This window comes from Onychomys torridus, chromosome 6, assembly GCF_903995425.1.
Source record: "Onychomys torridus chromosome 6, mOncTor1.1, whole genome shotgun sequence".
NCBI lineage: Eukaryota > Metazoa > Chordata > Mammalia > Rodentia > Cricetidae > Onychomys > Onychomys torridus.
Genome location: NC_050448.1, coordinates 120,090,500 through 120,108,459, shown reverse-complemented (window position 1 = coordinate 120,108,459; position 17,960 = coordinate 120,090,500). Strand labels below are relative to the sequence as shown.

At 39.2% G+C, this 17,960-nt stretch overlaps 1 protein-coding gene across 4 annotated transcripts in view; it reads left to right on the top strand.

Annotated features, from left to right (window-relative positions):
* The first annotated feature begins 334 nt into the window (after nucleotides 1–334).
* Sh3glb1 (SH3 domain containing GRB2 like, endophilin B1) overlaps nucleotides 335–17,960 on the top strand; it is a 31,697-nt gene continuing 14,071 nt past the window's right edge. For 2 of the 4 annotated variants that reach the window (XM_036189612.1, XM_036189611.1), the window contains exons 1-5: nucleotides 335–767; nucleotides 8,064–8,205; nucleotides 10,676–10,804; nucleotides 13,433–13,566; nucleotides 15,101–15,193. In XM_036189612.1, the coding sequence (XP_036045505.1) occupies nucleotides 696–767; nucleotides 8,064–8,205; nucleotides 10,676–10,804; nucleotides 13,433–13,566; nucleotides 15,101–15,193 (570 nt within the window). In that variant the 5' untranslated portion in view covers nucleotides 335–695. The remainder of the gene's footprint in view (nucleotides 768–8,063; nucleotides 8,206–10,675; nucleotides 10,805–13,432; nucleotides 13,567–15,100; nucleotides 15,194–17,960) is intronic. The other 2 variants (XM_036189614.1, XM_036189613.1) reach the window with 2 other exon arrangements.

The following is a 17,960-nucleotide window of genomic DNA, read 5'->3' as shown; positions in this document are numbered from 1 at the left end:
TTCTGTATTTCCTCTTAAAAGAACTTTTGTCCATGCTTTTCTGTCAGAGATACTCACTGGGGCTCCCCGGGAGAACCAGGGTGGGGTGCACCGCAGCCCAGAAGGCTCGGGTTCTGGTCAGGACTTCTGCGGATGCTCTGACCCTGGATTAGTCCCTAGTGACCTCCAGGGGTCGCTGTTCTGAGAGCGTCATCCAGGAGCTCCACCCGACAAGGGGCTTCAGCCGCCCTGCAGGGGTCGCTGTTCCCGCGAGACCCTCTACAGCGACTCCGCCCGGTGGTGAGTCCTCGGCCGCCCTGCAGGGGTCGCTGTTCCCGCGAGACCCGCCGCCGAGGCCACGCCCCCCGGAGCCGCCTGGTTTCCGCCGCTGAGGAGCCCGCTCCACACTGCGGGGCCGAGAGGTCGCGGTCGGTGGCTCCCGACGCGACCCGCATCCCGGTGGCGGCTGCTCGGCGACGCGACCGGCCGGCGGGGCGTGGGAGCGGGCGGGCGCGCGCTCGGGGACGCGGGCTCTCCGGCCCGGCCACACCCTCCGCCTCCGCCCGCCCCTCAGGAAACGACAGCTGCGCGGGGCTGGCGCCGCCTCCCGCCGCCTCCCACGTCCGCCCCGCCGTCGCCCGGCGCCCCAGCCCCGCCGCGGCGCCCCCCGCCTCCCCGCGAGCCCCGCCGGCGGCCCTGGCCCGCTGCCGCCCGGCATGAACATCATGGATTTCAACGTGAAGAAGCTGGCGGCCGACGCGGGCACCTTCCTCAGCCGGGCCGTGCAGGTACGGCGGCAGCGACGGTAGAGGACGGGGCGGGGGCGCCGGGGGCGGCGGCGCCCGGCCTGCCTGCCGATGGGCGCGGCCTGGCGCCCCTGGCCCCGCCGGCCGTTGCCGCCCGGCTCTGCCCAACCGCCGCTCGGCGCCGAGCGAGGCGAGTCCCGACGCGGCCCGGAGCCTCCTCCGGCCGGGGCACCGTGGGTTCCCCCCGGGCCGGAGGCCGCGGTGCCCCGCGCCGGCGAGGAAGATCCGCCGAGCACCTTTGCGCCATCCCCCACCCTTCTTCCCCCGGTGGCTGTCGCCCTCCCGGCAGTGTCCGAGAAGGGAGTTCCCTTTTCCTGCCCCTCCGCCAGCTCTGTTCCCACCAGCCCTCTCCGGCCCTGGAAGGATTGTTCCAGAGCCTAGCAGCCCGTGCGGGGAATGGAGGTCGCCCGAACCTGTCGGTGTCCAGAGTGTTACCACACTGGTTTTCCCAAGCTAGGCAGGTTCCAAGGGCGCGGGAAACCTGGGATTAGGGATGTTGTGACCCATTCTCCAAGTAGGCTATAGAGCAGGGGTGAGAGGAGGGCAGGATTAGGGTGTTGTGTCCCTGGTCACATTGGTACGCTTCTGGCTCACTTGGAGGGGAAAAGTTCACCGCGTCTCCATATTCTGTAATCAAGGAAGGGAACTTGGGCAATAGGGAACTTGGGCGGATTTTTACAGTCAACACCACATTATGCAAACGCAGTTAAATCTATGAACAGATGTAAATTTCACAACATGGGTTATAAACAATCTGGTATTTAAGTTAGTGACATAGGGTAGCAACGGCATTCTCTTCTGTAAGAAGACGAAAGTAATGTCCCGGGTGCCAGAATTACAGCAAACTATCTCTCTCTTCTGTTGCTTCGTTTCTTGTACCCTTCACCCTAATTTTATTGGCACCGTTGATATCATATTGCATTATCCTTGGCAAAAGGATGGGAGAGTTCCCCAAGGTAATGACTGCCTAGCTTATGAAAAATAGTGTGATAACAGTTTGCTGGACATTTAACATATTAGCTGCAGCCCTCTCTGTCACCTTGTTAGAGAGACATTGTGAACCCTCCTTTGTATAAAAGGAAGCAGCCTCAAAAATGTAAATAACTTGCTTGACTTGTGGCTAGTATGGAACTAGTTGGCCTCTGGCATACTACTATACTAGAAGCTGATTTTTCTCAGAATGGGCATTGCAGACTTACGATGTGTAGAATAACAATATGATGTGGCCTTAGAAGAACTTAGAGATCATTTGGTAAAATCTGAACATTTTATTACCAACAGCGAGTAACTTTTATTAGAGATGGGAAATTCCAATTCCATCTAGCTTTTGATTTCCTGGACTGATGTGATGAGTGACAAGCTAGCTGCCATACTTACCCCTGTTATCCTCCTTCCTTCCCAGAAAAGTATGGTTAAATAAATGGGAGGTGAAATAAAAAAAATTTAGACTTAACGTTGACTTCAGTAGAGGACCAGAGCTTGTGGTATTTTTTGTTTAGTGCTGGTTACCTGTTAAGTGAAGATTTGACACTACATAATGCTTTAATTAACTATGTTTCAGACACAATGCATTCTGCCTCAACAGGGCACATTTATGAAATTCAATCCAAATTATTGAAAGACTCAATTTTAAAAAGTAAATCTAGAAAAACTCCTAAAAGCTGAACTTCCCAAATGAATTTTAATTGCTTATTGTTTCAAGTGCCTTTTTAAGAAGACTTCTAACCTTGTATCCTAATATGTGAGCTGGTAAATAATGTTGTCTTATTCAAGCATATGTTCCATGTTTAGCTTCCGTATTAGGAACACCACTGATTAGCAGCTAATAAAATGAACAAAGTATTTCTCCTCCTGAAACTCAGTCTAGCGGAATACAACCTATGACTATACCAGGTGTTGGTAGCAAACCGGGTGATAGCAGATGCGTTGCAGCAGAAGGGAGGTAGGCACGCCATTATCATAGGATGACCTTAGTGGAGCACAGAGACACAAGTCGATGTAGTTTGGGGTGTGTTTGGCTTTTATTTTGGAAGAAAGGCATTCCAGACAAAAGAAACTGGGGCTCTAGGGAGACTGGGTGGGAGAAAGCTGTGGCCACAGGGTAGGCTAAGGGTATTAGTGACTTAGTTGACAGTGTTGGCTGTCACATAGCCCTGGAGCATGAGAAAAAGATGTGTGAAAAATGACTCCTCAGATTTTGGCTTCAACCATTTATTGAAAGGGGGAATTTTAAAATGGAGAAAATCTCCTTTTGTATTTTGTGTCCTTTTATACTGTCTATAACTATTAATGTCACATGCTGGAATATTCTGGTTAAACTTACAGTTTGAGGTTTGCTGCACAGGTTTTCAGAAGAAAAGGCCAGGTAGTTGAGAGCAGATTAACAGAATGGTGGTAGTTGTTGAAGCTGAATTGTTGGTGCAGGCTTCTGAAGTGCATTATACAGTTTTCCACTACACTGTTAGTTTTGTTTTTGTTTTTTGGGTTTGTGTGTGTGTGTGTGTGTGTGTGTGTGTGTTTGTGTGTGTGTGTGTTTGACATGCTTTATAGTGTTTTTTAGTTAAGTTTTTAAGGAAAAAAGAGTATTTCTAAAATAAAATATGAAAGCTAGAATGCTGGCACAGTATTTTACAACAAAACATTGTTTTCTTATTCCAGCATTTAGGCAGTTTCTGAGTTACTGCTCTGAGCTATGGTGATATGGGTACAATGCCAGAGTGCCAAGTTTCATGCTAAGAATAGTTTAAGATCTGTGCCAGTGAAGAATGGTAGAGAGAACTAAGCTCTCTCATTTCCAAATAATTTCCTTTCAAATCAAATTGTACTTTTTTGGTTTTTCAAGACAGTGTCTCTGTGTAGCTTTGCATCTGTCCTGGAACTCACTCTGTAGCCCAGGCTGGTCTCAAACTCACAGGGATCCACCTGGCTCTGCCTCCCAATTGCTGGGATTAAAGGCGTGCGCCACCACAACCCAGCTTAAATTGCACTTTACAAAAAAAAAGAAAGAGAGGCCATTCCCTGATCAACTACTATAGGTACTTTTATTTTAACTAGACATTTTTATTAGAAATTAAATTTCTTATTTAAAAAAGAAACATGAGTTCAAAACTATTCAACTTTGTAATAGGTAGATAAGTCTTGGTACTTCTATAAATGTTAGGGTAGAATGCATAAGTGACTAAATGTTACTAACCCATCCAATGTCTAGTATAATGCTCCCAACTCCAATAGCCACTTCCTTAAATTTGTTTAGAGAGAATATATAATGAATTAAACTTTCTATCCTCATGTCATTTTACTGTGCTACAGATGAAATTAGTATGAAAAACTGTGTATCAGATTATACTTTTTGAGAAGTTGGGCCCCCAAATGTAAGATCATGGGAAATTTCTATTTTTATAAGTTTACATTTTGATAAAGAAATAGATATATAACATGAGCAGTGTTACTATGTATCTGCCCTAGTCCCCTCCCATTTTTTTATTTTTTTATTCAAGATAGCATTTAAGCCATCCTTAATTTGGTAATTAACTGAATATCCTACAAGAAGCAAAGACAGACCTCCCGTGCTGTAAACAAATACACAGCACAAGGAAGCAGAGTATGGTATATTTGGATTATGGCAGTAAAATAAAAATTACTACCTTCTTGTGGTCAGCATAGTAATTATTCACTCCCCAAACTGTCACTGGAATGTTTAATCACTCCAATCCTCAACATATTCCTCACTAGAATTATTATTCTTACCCTGTAAGGTTTTTTTAAAATCTGATATAAACAAGGTACATACCTTAGTATATGGATTTTTAAACACAAAGTAAGCCCTAATATTAGGAAATTCAGAAGCATGGCAAAGATGCATTATCTTCTTGGGGGGAAAAGGAAACATTATAGAAATAAGCTAGGCATGGCTGCACATACCACAGTGCCTAAACTCAGGAAGGTAAGGCAGGAAAATCAAGTTCAGGACCAGCTTGGACGTATGTACCACAGCTGTCTGCCTTTCAGTAATAACAGTGGTAAACTTGTTAAATTTTCTGAAAAAGAACAAAACTGTGTTTACTGAAATCTGAGGCATAGTTGTGAGTATAGTGAAAACAGAAAAATGAATGTGGATGTGGAACGTTTTGCTGGTTATCAAATACCTTGCTCGCTTGGTGGGCCTTCTCCAGAAGTGTTTTCTAAACAGGTTTCCACATTCAGACTCATGGGGAAAGTTCACAGAACACCAGCAAGGGAAGCCAAGGCAGGACCCCACAGCAGGCACTTGCTGCAGAAACGTAGGGGACCATTGTTATTCCTAGGCCTATATACCGCTACCTTTTCTTAGAGAGACCAGATCCACCTGCCTACAGATGGCTCTGCCCTTAGTGGACTGGGCCTCCCTACCTCAATCCACAGGAAAATGCCCCCCAGACATGCCTACAGGCCAATCTGATGGAAGCACTCCCTCCTTTGGTTTTCCTTTTACCGGGTATATGAAGTTGATAACCATGATTAGATGTCACAGTTATGTATTTATTTATAAGTTATATAAGGTTTGCTTTTTTCTTGTTTCTTTGAAGACTCAAACTCCATAGCAAATACATGGCTTGTTGTAAATATCATCTTTGCTCTCTTACATTCTCACTATATTTTTCAAAACCAGAATATTAAAAAAAATTACATGATAAGCCAACAGGCCTACTAACCAGAGATTATGAAGTATTTTTCCCAAATAACTAACTTTCATTAGTTCTCTGAAATACTGTTACAAAACTTGCCTGAATCCTTTTTGTCTTGATAAATTCAGTGATTATTTCTTGAGTCACTATCATAAACATGTTTTAATAGTTTCTAATCTGTACTTTTAAGTCTAGTATTTCTAAAATGTTAGACAAAATTGACATTTTGCATACTGGAAAGGGGGCTGTATTTTCCTAATCCTTAGATAATGTGTCTCAGTTCGGCCTTTTAACAGAGACCAAACTTGTTACTAGAAGAGTACCTCACACAAAGACTGGTAAATAATGATTTTTATAATGATGTTGACCTCTGTTATTAATCCTTTCTTTGGAAATCTAGTCTTCATTATAATAGATTTCTAGAAGGAAATTAATGTTTGATATGCATACAAGTGGCAGATGAGCTGCTCCTTCTTCACAAATGCCATCTATCTAAACTCCTCACAGGCTAGTCCCTGCTTCTTTTCTTTCTTTTTTGTTTTTTTTGTTTGTTTGTTTTTTGTTTTTTCGAGACAGGGTTTCTCTGTGTAACAGTCCTGGCTGTCCTGAACTCACTTTGTAGACCAGGCTGGCCTCAAACTCACTGAGATCCACCTGCCTCTGCCTCCCGAGTTTTTTTTTTTTTATATATATACTTATTTATTTATGTATATTTTTATGTATGACTGCTTTGTCTGCATGTATGCCTTCATGCCAGAAGAACGCATCAGATCCCACAGTGGATGGTTGTGAACAATCATGCGGTTGCTAGGAATTGAACTCAGGACCTTTAGGAGAGCAGCCAGTGTCCTTAACCTCTGAGCCATCTCTCCAGCCCTGGTCTTTCCTTCTTCCAGGCTCATTTCTTCCCCAGTGAAGATGTCCCCTATTCTCCTGATTCCTCCTCTTCCAAATAGTTATTCTTCTCCACTTAGATTTAATATGTCACTCAGAAAAAAAATAGAATTGCCTATGTTGATCTTAAGTTGAGCATCTTTAAACCTTGGCATGCTTCCTCTCTAATTATTTAGGTTTTGTTTCTTCTTAACAAAAATATTAGATTCTGAAGAATAGAAATTTTGCCTGCTTTGTTGGAAACCTAACTGCTTGCCCTAGTTATTATTAAACACACACACATGCGCACATTCTTAATATTTATTGAGGACCAAGGAGATGGCTCAGCGGGTAAAATCATTTGTCAACATTTGTATGATGATGTGAATTCTACCCCCAGAACCCTTATGATAGGAGAGAAACCCTTCTACAAGTTGTCCTCTGACTGCCACATGTGTGCATATGCACACACATACACACACTAGATAAGATGTAACTTTGAATCTGTAAAGGAAGACTATTGGTTGAAGGAATGGTGGACTATGGAACAACTGGCATACACTTTAAAAGCTAAGAGAAGTTGTTCTTCCTGGTCCCCCTTGAGTGATGTTCACCTAGGTGTTTCCTTTCTCTCTGTGCTTTCTGAGTTTGACCTCGCCATTGGAGGTGAAGTTGTACATGTACAATTCGAGTATATTCCTCTCCAAAAGGTCTGCTGCTAGAACCCTTAAGAATAAGTAAAGAATACTCTGTAAAGGCTGTCCCAAGAATGAGATTCCAGTTTTCATGGCTGACCTTGGAATCAGGGGTTTGCCATATTGCTCTTGCAGACAGAGGTCCTGAGTTCAATTCCCAGCACCCATGTCTGGTGGTTGACAACCGCCTGTAAATCTTAACTTCAGAGATCCATTGCCCTCTTTTAGACTCTGGGCACCTACACTCGTGTATACACACACACACACACACACACACACACACAAATGTGCACACATATTTAAATTATTTTTTAAAAATCTTATAAAAAGTACTTCTACTATATGAATAATGTAGCAAAAAGTAGACTATAAACACATTGTTAGAGCATACCCTGAAGAAACTATCTCAGTGATACTCACTCAGAAGGTCCCATAAATGTGTAACTTGGGTATGATTAAACTTATATAAGTCATAAAAATTAAAATATTTCAGATTTGAATAACAGTGACCAGGCTTTAAGCTGATATTTATTTCTACAGACAGTTTTACTTAATCCTCAAAATATTTATTGTTTGGGAACCTGAGTCAGGAAAAAAGTCAAAACCATTCTGAGCTACACAGTAAAACCATATCTCAACAAGATACAAAAGGAAAAAAAATACTGAAAAGTTTGCCAGTATCAATTAGCATGCAGTCAGGATCTGAACTCAGATTCAGCCAATTCAAACCCCAGTTTTAATGTTAGGAATATTTATGTACCATGAAATACAGAATTCACATCAGGCGTTTTAGCAGAAGACATAAGATAGTCACCATAGTGCTGTAGTAGGATGTAGGAGGATGATGAATTACCATAGACGCACACGTATGTGCGCACACACATACATAAAACTTTCATAAGCAGTGGCTTACAAACAAGCCTGGAGTGTAATATTTACATGTTTAGGATCATTTGGATTTGAATTTGAATTTCACTATTGACAGTTTCCTAACATGTATTTGAGGTGTGTTTATGTATTTATATACTTATTTTAAATAATTACAGTTTACAGAAGAAAAGCTCGGACAAGCAGAGAAGACGGAATTGGATGCTCACTTGGAAAACCTCCTTAGCAAAGCTGAATGTACCAAAATATGGACAGAAAAAATAATGAAGCAGACTGAAGTGCTGTTGCAGCCAAATCCAAGTAAGACACTTCACTCTCCTCTGCCTGTGTGTTGCCTGTCAGTGTTTTTAAGGTTGGAAGTAGAGGCTGTGTCTTCCAGGTCTTGGGCTGTTTTATTACATGGGTTAGGAAGAGATGGTGAAAGTTTCTGTATACCTCCTAACAAGTTTACAGAAACACTATTAGAGGCCTGACATTTTAAGTCTCATGTTTTCCTATAAGTTATTACACTTGATTTTCAGACAACCACAGAGTGTTTAGGATCACAAAAGTCAAAAGCCTTGCAAATGAGGTGTGCACTAGTACTTAAAAAATGGAACTGCTAAGTGAGCCTTTTATGCAAAATAGCAAGCTAACTAAGTGGAGCTTCAACTAGAACCCAGTGTATAGACATCTAGTCTTTTTAAGGGACATTTTAAAAATCAAAACTAAAGAGAAAGGGCAACCATGCCTGTTTTCCTTCCCCGGTGCTATCGTGAACACACTGCAAAATTCTGAAGTTTTAAATTCCAGCATTATAAAAATATTAATAATTCGGGGGCTGGAGAGATGGCCCAGAGATTAAGAGCACTGACTGCTCTTCCAGAGGTCCTGAGTTCAATTCCCAGCACCCACATGGTGGCTCACAACCATCTGCAAAAAGATCTGGCACCCTCTTCTGTATACATAATAAATAAATAAATCTTTTAAAAAAATACTAATAATTCTATGCCAGCGTAGTTAAACTGTAGGAACTTTTAAAAATAAATATGTAAGCCTTGAGTGAGGCATCATATCTTTGGGCACCATGAACACAGTATGATGTTTCTTACTCATTAAAGAACATTTAAGTTATACACAACTATACTTTAAAACTACTTCTTGATCTTTTTCTGCCCAGAGGTCCCACACACATATGTAGAACAGTCTGTATACACTGTTTTTCAGAATGGCAAGTAAGCTCGGTGACTGGCAAGTAGAGAAATACAATACAGTCCCCACAGTATCCTTCTCTCCATTGTTTTCCAAGAAGTAAATCAGGTTGATTGTTTTGTGCTCTGATTATAAAATTGTATGGACTTAAGTAGCCTTTTATTTTCCCTGAAAGTCCTAAAAGTGATATTTTTAAAGAAAATGCATGAATTCATAATGCTATAGCAGCTTTGCCTGCACATTTTCAGATCTGGTGAATGATGTAATGAAATGAAGCAATGTTTACTAATATACCACATACTTTACTTACTGAATCAAAATCAATTTAGAATTCATCTTTTGACTTTTTACCATATAGGTCAAAGCAATTATAATTGAAAATCACAATCAGAAACTTGAAACCTGATCAGTACTCATGGGTGGTTCTTTCAAAATGATTCATTCTGGTTGTCAGTAAAGGTTTTAGATTTTTGTATTTTGTTTTTGTTTTGAGGCAGGGTCTCACTGTATAGCTCTGGCAGGCTTGGAACTAAGTAGACCAGGCTGGCCTCAAATTCACAGATATTCTCCTGCCTCAGCCTCCAGAATTCTGAGACTAAAGGCATGAGCCACTATGCCTGAGTAATTAAAGGTTTTTAAGTTCTACTTTAAAATACTTGTGGTTTTGCTGCAGACTCTGCCAAAAAACGTATTATTTTGACATTGTCTAATTCATATATTTTGTGTATTACAAATTAACCCTCTTATGTATTATAAATAACATTATTTTAGCCAACTTATAAAGTATTTCCATTACTATTTCAGGATTTAAAAAAAAAAAAAAAAAAGAACCCTTTACTATAATTTAGGAAGACAGCAAGCCTTAGTCTGTGACTGCCACACATACCTGCATGTGTGCGTGTGAGCACAAGTTTTAGGTGTCCTACTATTGATGGATCTGAAGGCTGTTCCAAGGTAGGACAGTTGTGTCCCTTAAGAGAGAATTAATACATGTTCATGCTAAAATGTGTCAGATGTGGTTCTTGGATCTTAGATACTTTGTATCTGTATTTCTGTAGCTGAATATCCCTACTTTTAAAAGGATGAACATAACTTTCAAGTAAATTAAAGGCAACTTCACTGGATAGTAAGTTTATAATTCCTCTTCTGAAACTTAAGATCTCAAAGAATACCTAAATACCAAGTTTAACTTCAGAATGTGTCTGTACCAAGATACAGTACCAGGTTTCTGAACTGTGAACCTTTAGAAATTATAGAATAGTCAACATGTAATTATATATGATTAGACCTAAAGATACATACTTGAATAAATGTTAATTTTATATTTTTAAGAGGTAGTAAGTGGCTGGAAGGGGAACAAACTCTTAAATAATATTTCTCTTTTGAAAGAATTGCTAATTTATTTTAAATTCTTTTCATTTGTTTTGGTTTTGGGGGAAAAGGACTTCACTGTGTGGTCGAGGCTGGCGGTGGACTAAAGTATTAACCCTCCGTTTTCCCAGTGCTGGAGTTCCAGTATGTCCACCATGCCTGGCTTTTTCACTCGTTGAAACACTGGTGTTTCTAACCTTTCTCCTAGATGCCAGGATAGAAGAATTCGTTTATGAGAAACTGGACAGAAAAGCACCAAGTCGTATAAACAACCCAGAACTTTTGGGACAATATATGATTGATGCTGGGACTGAGTTTGGCCCAGGGACAGCTTATGGTAAGTGACAGTGAAAGGTTCTGAGGGAAGATTTTTACATTTAGATTTTTACTATTTAAAGATGTCTGCATATGGTAGAATCAGTTTTAACGTTGTTTCTTATGTTAAAATTTTGATGGAAAAAATACGTATTTAGAGCATTCACAGCTTTCTTAGATCTAAAAATTAAATGAATTCATGTTCTTATTGGTCTTCATTACCTCTGTTATAGTAGTAATTGTTGTAATGACTTACATTAAAACTTTCAGTGCTTATTTGTTTTGTATTAAAAGTACTTCACCCACAGTAAATGTTCGGCCGTTTGCTTTGTTTAACTTAGGCGGTGTCAGCACCCAGAGTATGTTAGTAGTCATCTTCTCTGGGTGCATAGAATGCATTGCATGTCTAGTTCATGTGTCCAGCATGTGTTCACAGGTAACCCAGCTTCGAGAGCTCCTGTACTAATATTACAATTTTATTGCTGTGTACATGTGTGAATGTGTGTATCTCTATGGATGTGTGTGGACATGCCACAGTGCTGCTGCAGAGGTCAGAGGACAACATGCAGGAGTTAGAATTTATATTACAATTTTATTGCTGTGTACATGTGTGAATGTGTGTATCTCTATGGATGTGTGTGGACATACCACAGTGCTGCTGCAGAGGTCAGAGGACAACATGCAGGAGTTAGCTCTCTTCTATCATGTAGGTCCCAGAGATCAAGTTCAGTCTGTCAGGCTTGCCAGCAAACACCTTTCTTTACTTATTAAGCCATCTCTGGCCCTACCTCAGAGTTCCATGTTTCTATTACCAGTCCTAATTTTCTTATGGCATAGGAGTACTTCAGGTTTCTATGCTAATATTCTCTTTGTGTCAGAAGGAAGTAAACCTAAATATTATTTAATGCCATCAGTCAACTGAATATGTATGTAACACTGACATATTTACAGTATGTTCTTTGTAATTTTAAATCTTTGAGAAATCGGAAATGATTGAAATTAAATTGTAACTGCTAATTTTAGAGAAACTTCATGTTTTATTGCTTGCTTGTTCTGAGCTCATAAAGGCACAGCTCCTTTCTTTACCTAGTAGAGATCTTCTAGTAGAACATGACTGTTAAAATATTGTAGATTTTCTCTTTTTCTTAATCTATTTGCACTTCTAGTAATTCTGGTGAATGTATCCTGACAATTGAAATTAGACTTTGAGAATCTATTACTAGAAAATAATGACTAAAAATGGTGGTCCTAGGCATAAGTCTAAGCACATAATAAAATATTTACTTGTTATCTTGGTATAGCCTCACTTTTTTTTTCTATCTTTTAGAGTTTTGAGACAGGATCTTGCTATGTAACATTGTTAATAGTATAAATTCTATCATGCCCATTTTTAAAACAAGGAAATTTAATCTGTGAGCACACTGATAACAATTCAAATGCAAATGTCTGTATTCAGAGCCAAGAGTTCTTAACTCCTGCCCAATTTGGATCTAATGTCATTTTAACATGAAAGGATTAAGATCTACAGAACCCAATTTATAGGAAGTAGAACTGGAGATAGAATCCTGTTCACGGGGTTCTCTTTCTGTGTGTGTGCTCTAAGTCTGTTTAAATATCTGGGCTTAACTATTGCAAGACATGAGCTTGCCTGGTTCCTCCCGCCCTTCCTTTTCTTGAAGTAGAAAGGGTTTCTTGTGGCCCACTCCTGCAGATTACAGCAAGGTCATGGCAGGGAAGTCACAGCAGTCACCTAAGAGAGATGGTTCATGCATCTGTGTTAGAAGCTGAGGTGAATACTAGTTATGCTCAGCTCTTCCTCTGTTTCAGAGTCTGCAGTCCATGCCAGGGAGGGGTTCCACCCACAGTGAAGATGTCTTCTTCCCTCAGTTAACACCCTACCACAGGCATGCCCAGAGGCCATCTCCCAGGCAGTTCTAGATTCTGTTCATGTTGACAACAAACACTAACCATCACACCTAGCATATGATATTAAAAATGAATGAATTTCACATAAAGCATTTTAAATGTCTTTAAGCATTCTCAATTTGATGTATAGAGTTTCATGTGAACCATATGATAGTCTAGTGAGTTCAAAAAGGTAGAGCCCCTTGTTATGGGGGAAAGAAAATTCAGAGGTCCATGGGTGCCAGTTGCCAGTGGACAACATGCCTAGTAAATGAGGCTCCTGGGAGTTATAGTGGTGTCCCCGTTTTCCAGTACTCCCACACTACCCCCTAGTGCCTCAACATGATTTGCTCTTAAGATGTGAACTCTTATTTGTGGATATCTCAGGTGGGTATGGATACAGAAACAGGAGAAATTGTAACTTGGTCTACTTGTTAAATACTTTGTTTTTTTATTGGGCTCTATCCCCAGGCCAAGTTTGTCTCCCATGTATCTGTCCTCTTTAATCTCACTGTTAGAAATTATAGTTATGAAGTGATAGGCAGGTGATTCATCTTTGTCATTTTCATTTAGATATTGACTGTAAATTTACTTTTAAATAAGTATACCTCTCAATGTTTGATTCTGAAGTAAACAAACTGATGACTAACTTTTGAGCAGATCAGGTAAGTTATAGGATTAATTTTCTGACATTACTAGACATAGTTTTTAAAAAACTAACAAACAATTTTTTGTTCCTTTGCAGGCAATGCCCTTATTAAATGTGGAGAAACACAGAAGCGAATCGGAACAGCTGACAGAGAGCTGATTCAAACATCAGCCTTAAATTTCCTCACTCCTTTAAGAAACTTCATAGAAGGGGATTACAAAACAATCGCAGTGAGTTCGAAAATGCTCCATTTGTCACATAATTCAGATTTATGCTTAGTTTTTAATGGATAATCTACCCTCTTAGTGATGGTAAATGTTGCAGATTAAAACACTTAAATATTCTGAACAGGCATAAAACACAAACCCTCAAGCAAGGGCTGTTAGTAACCTGACCCCCATGTTTTAGTCCCACATTGTTGATGTGTATGCCTGTACATTGGTTTTATGCATTACCAACCCTCAGAAATCTGTGGAGAGATGTTTGTAATAATTATGAAAACAAAACATCATTATATATACTTGCATGTTAATTTAAACCGGAACTAGAAACTTGCTAATTCTGTTCCTATAATTTATCTGTGTATTCCAAGAAGTGTATTCCATTTATTGCATAAGCATTAAGTTGTCACTTTCTTTCAAAACATAATCTGTTAGTCCATAAAGCTTGTCTTATTTCTGACAGAGAAGGAAGCTCTCAACGGATATTGTTCCATAAAACTTTCTCAGTGCTACTCATTGTTGTACGCACAACCTCAAACTTTAATTGGCATATTCTGTACTACAGAATGTCCTAGGAAGTATCAGTATGATTAACCATGGCTCTGTCTCTGAATATATAGTAGTTTGGGCTTGACCTAAATTGATACAACTGAAAAAGATACTAGCTTAAGCCAAGACTGTGACTCAATAGTAAAGTACTTACCCAGCATGATGAAGGCTGGGGTTCAGTCCTTTCCATTAAAAAAATAATAACATGTCAGTAGGATGAAATCCAATATATGGAATATAAAAATTAAGAAAATAGACTCTTATCATAGTTAGTATAAAGTATTATACAGTAACTTGCATTATGTTTATGTCTTATTCAGTCTGTAAATTTGAAATTCTGTTTTGGAGTAGTTGAGTTCATTTGATGCTACAGCATATTAAAAACAGCCTGCCCAGTCTGTAAGGGAGATCACATAGGGCTTCACAGAGCATGTCCTAGGCCTCTCTAACAGTCTGAAACAGCTTCTCAGCCTGGCACCTCCGACACTGTAGGCCAAATGGCTCCTGGTTGTGGGAGCTGGACTGCATGTAGGGTGGTTAGCGGCTTCCCTGGCTTCTGCCCAGTAAATGCTATTAACCCCCCAGCAGTGACAACCCAAGTCAGTGCCAGATGTTCTCCAGAGGGAAACCTGGGGGAGGGAAACATATAGCAAGACACTAAAAGGAATTACACCTTTGTTCCTGGGGTTCAGAGTCTAGGATGTTTTGAAGTAGTATTAAAAGGGTGGGGAAGGGGAATGTTGGGTAGAATATGCCTGTAATTATAGCATTCAGAAACCAGAGTCAAGGGATTGTCACAGTTCAGGGCCAGCCCGGTCTGGTCTACGTAGTGGGTAGCCTACCTCAAACAAGCAAGAAGGACAGACATCTGTGGGGTCACTGTGCCGCTTTATGAGCTGGCACACATACTCCGTACAGGGAGATTCCTTAAGTGTAGATGGTCGTAGGGTTTTAGCCTCCTTAGCTTTACTTTGTTCTTTTTGATTATTTATAGAAAGAAAGGAAACTGTTACAGAATAAGAGACTGGATTTGGATGCTGCAAAAACGAGACTTAAAAAGGCAAAGGCTGCAGAAACTAAAAGTTCAGTAAGTAGTGTATGTTTATCTGTTCCTAGTAGAAAACATTCAGCTGAGTAACTTCAAAGACTGTGAAGTCATTGACTAGTGTACATGACAGATACTGACTACAGAGTAGAATATGGCATTGGAGTTTTTTTTTGTTTTGAAACAGATTGATCAGAACTAAATATATCTGAGTCAGTACGAAATAGTCATTCTCAAGAAGCATTAACACCAACACTGAGGTAGCTCCTACAGCTGCGTTGTACTTCATTCTTTGTGTGCTTGGCTAATATGCTTGATTAAAGAAATTATTATAGTGAGAAATGGGAAAAGTTTTTTTTTATAAAATTAGATTCAATTTTTTTAAGGATTTCAAATTACATATTTCAGACTTCTAGAATGGAATAGACTATTAGGGAACTGACAGTATGTCATAATGACCCACTGACCCCTGTGTCCACACAGCACATTCCCATTATACAACAAGCAGTAGCTACCTGTTCCTTCAGCAACAGCCACCTCTTCAGGGAGGGACTGCACTGACTCCAAATCCACCAAAAATGGGATTCTGTCTTTAGATTACAGAAATGGGAAAAGATTTTAATTAAGACAAAAAATGAATCAAGTTTGAGAATATTTTTGCCTATGGCTTAAAAGTAAATAATTTTCTTTCCATATCTAACTCAAAATAAATAATGGAATTGTCACCAAGAATAGTTCCAAAAGATTGAATAGTTAACATAGTTTGCCAAATAGCTTTTTTGAAGAGGAAAATCCATATAGATAAGTAAGTTCTGGTATATTTTTTTAGAAAATAAGCCTTAAAATAGGTTTTTTTAATTGTCTGTGTATTAATTGTCTATGATAGTCCCGTGCTTTTATGTTTAACTTTTATTAAAAGGTTTTAGTTTTAAACTTTAGTTAATCTAATAGATAAGCTGTCTATTTTCATTCTGTTCTGTACAGTACTTAAATTAGATTTAAATTGTAACACTTTGAAAAATAGTATAATATAAACAAGTCTAAGTTTGTTAGAGGAAGCTAACATTTTAATTTGAGCATAAGAATGTGTTTTATTAAGAGGCATAATATCTGGACTCCCCCCCCCCCCCACAGCCACAGTCATAATCAGCATATACCTACAATGTTAGTGAGGCCGTATAGTTTTCTTTGGTGAAAGAAAGATTGAAAATCTCTGTATAGTGAAATGGGTCCTTTGTTTTAGTTACTGCTGGGGAAGGGCCCTCTTTGATGAGATAGTAACTGTAAATTCACTTTGCAGTTTAGCTTGACATCCTCACCACAGTGTGATTTCCATTAAACAAACTGTCTGTAAAATTAAAATTTATAAAAGAATGCTGTGGATGACGAGACCCTAAATTAATTTACTAGTTTCTAATTCTTAAGATATATGAATTAATAGGAATTTACTTTTAAGATACTAATTTTATAATCAGGAAAATCTTAATAAGGATCACTGGGAAAAAAACTATCGGGAGTAAAAAAAAAATCTTTGATGATTGTAGAATAAGAATAATATTGCTAGGATCCAATACAAATATTTATTTAACAACTATTATGATGATGGTCTCTCTTTCAACCTAGAAAAGTACCAGGAAGCACACAGATCTGACTATAGCTGCCCTATACTAACATACTATAGCCCACTATTAGAATGCATAGGAACTACATATAGTCACCTTCTAGAAACTGGTTCTTCTGGATACATGGATAAGTTGTTGGCAGTTGATACAACCATGAAAATTCATGTTCAGAATTAAAAGATGATACAGGTAGGATAGCTCAGCAGTTTATGTAAAGGTTTTTACTATATTGTACAAACAAAATTATCTGTAGCCAAATAATAAAAATATTAATCCTTTTCCCTACATGACTCATTCTTCTTCAGACATTATTGCCATAAGTATGAATTACTTTTTGTTCTGTCTTTCAAGTAAATGGAAATGATAGAGACCACTGGAAGTTTAGTTTTTCTTCTCCCCTCCCACTTGCTGATATGTTTCTTGGTTTTGAATTGGCAAGTAAAGAGGGTATTTCTTACCCCAGATACTGTTGAACTTCACTGTTGTGTTTTGTTGTTTAATGTGGATTATGTTGTGACTGCCCATTACTGTCCTAGTAAGGTTTATCTCTGCTTTTTAATATAATTCTTAGTGTTTGCCTCTTCTCAGTCTTGAAATTCTCTTTGTATTGAATGCTAGGAAGTTCATTAACATTGCAAAATTTCTGCTACCCTCAATTCACAAATTATTAGATTAAACTTTCTGATGATTTAGCCCTATCAGTAAAAAAGGAAAAAAAAAAGTTTTTTTACCTACCTGTATATCTATCTACCTGTATCCAGTATTGACTAATTTCTGTTTACTAGCTACTGTATTGAAGAAAGGTAAAACAACATCAAAGGCATTTCTCAAAATACACCAGCTTAGTGAAAAAGAAAAAAGCTACTTGGGCTTCACAGTGAGTAAGAAAAAAAAAAATTAATAGCTTGTTGATACAATAAGACTTCTGCTGAGAATGTGACTCAGCCATAGAATACTTGCCCTGGATTCTGTTCCCTGCATCACAAAATTAATAATAACAATAATAATAATAATAATAATAATAATAATAATAATAAAATCAGACATAGATACACCAATATTCCCAGTACTTGGGAGTTAGAGTTCTCTCTGACAATGAGGCCAGCATGGGGTGAATGAGAAACTGTCCAAAAAAATCCACAGCAAAGATTTATGTCAGAGAAGCAAGGAAAAACATGAATTAGTGC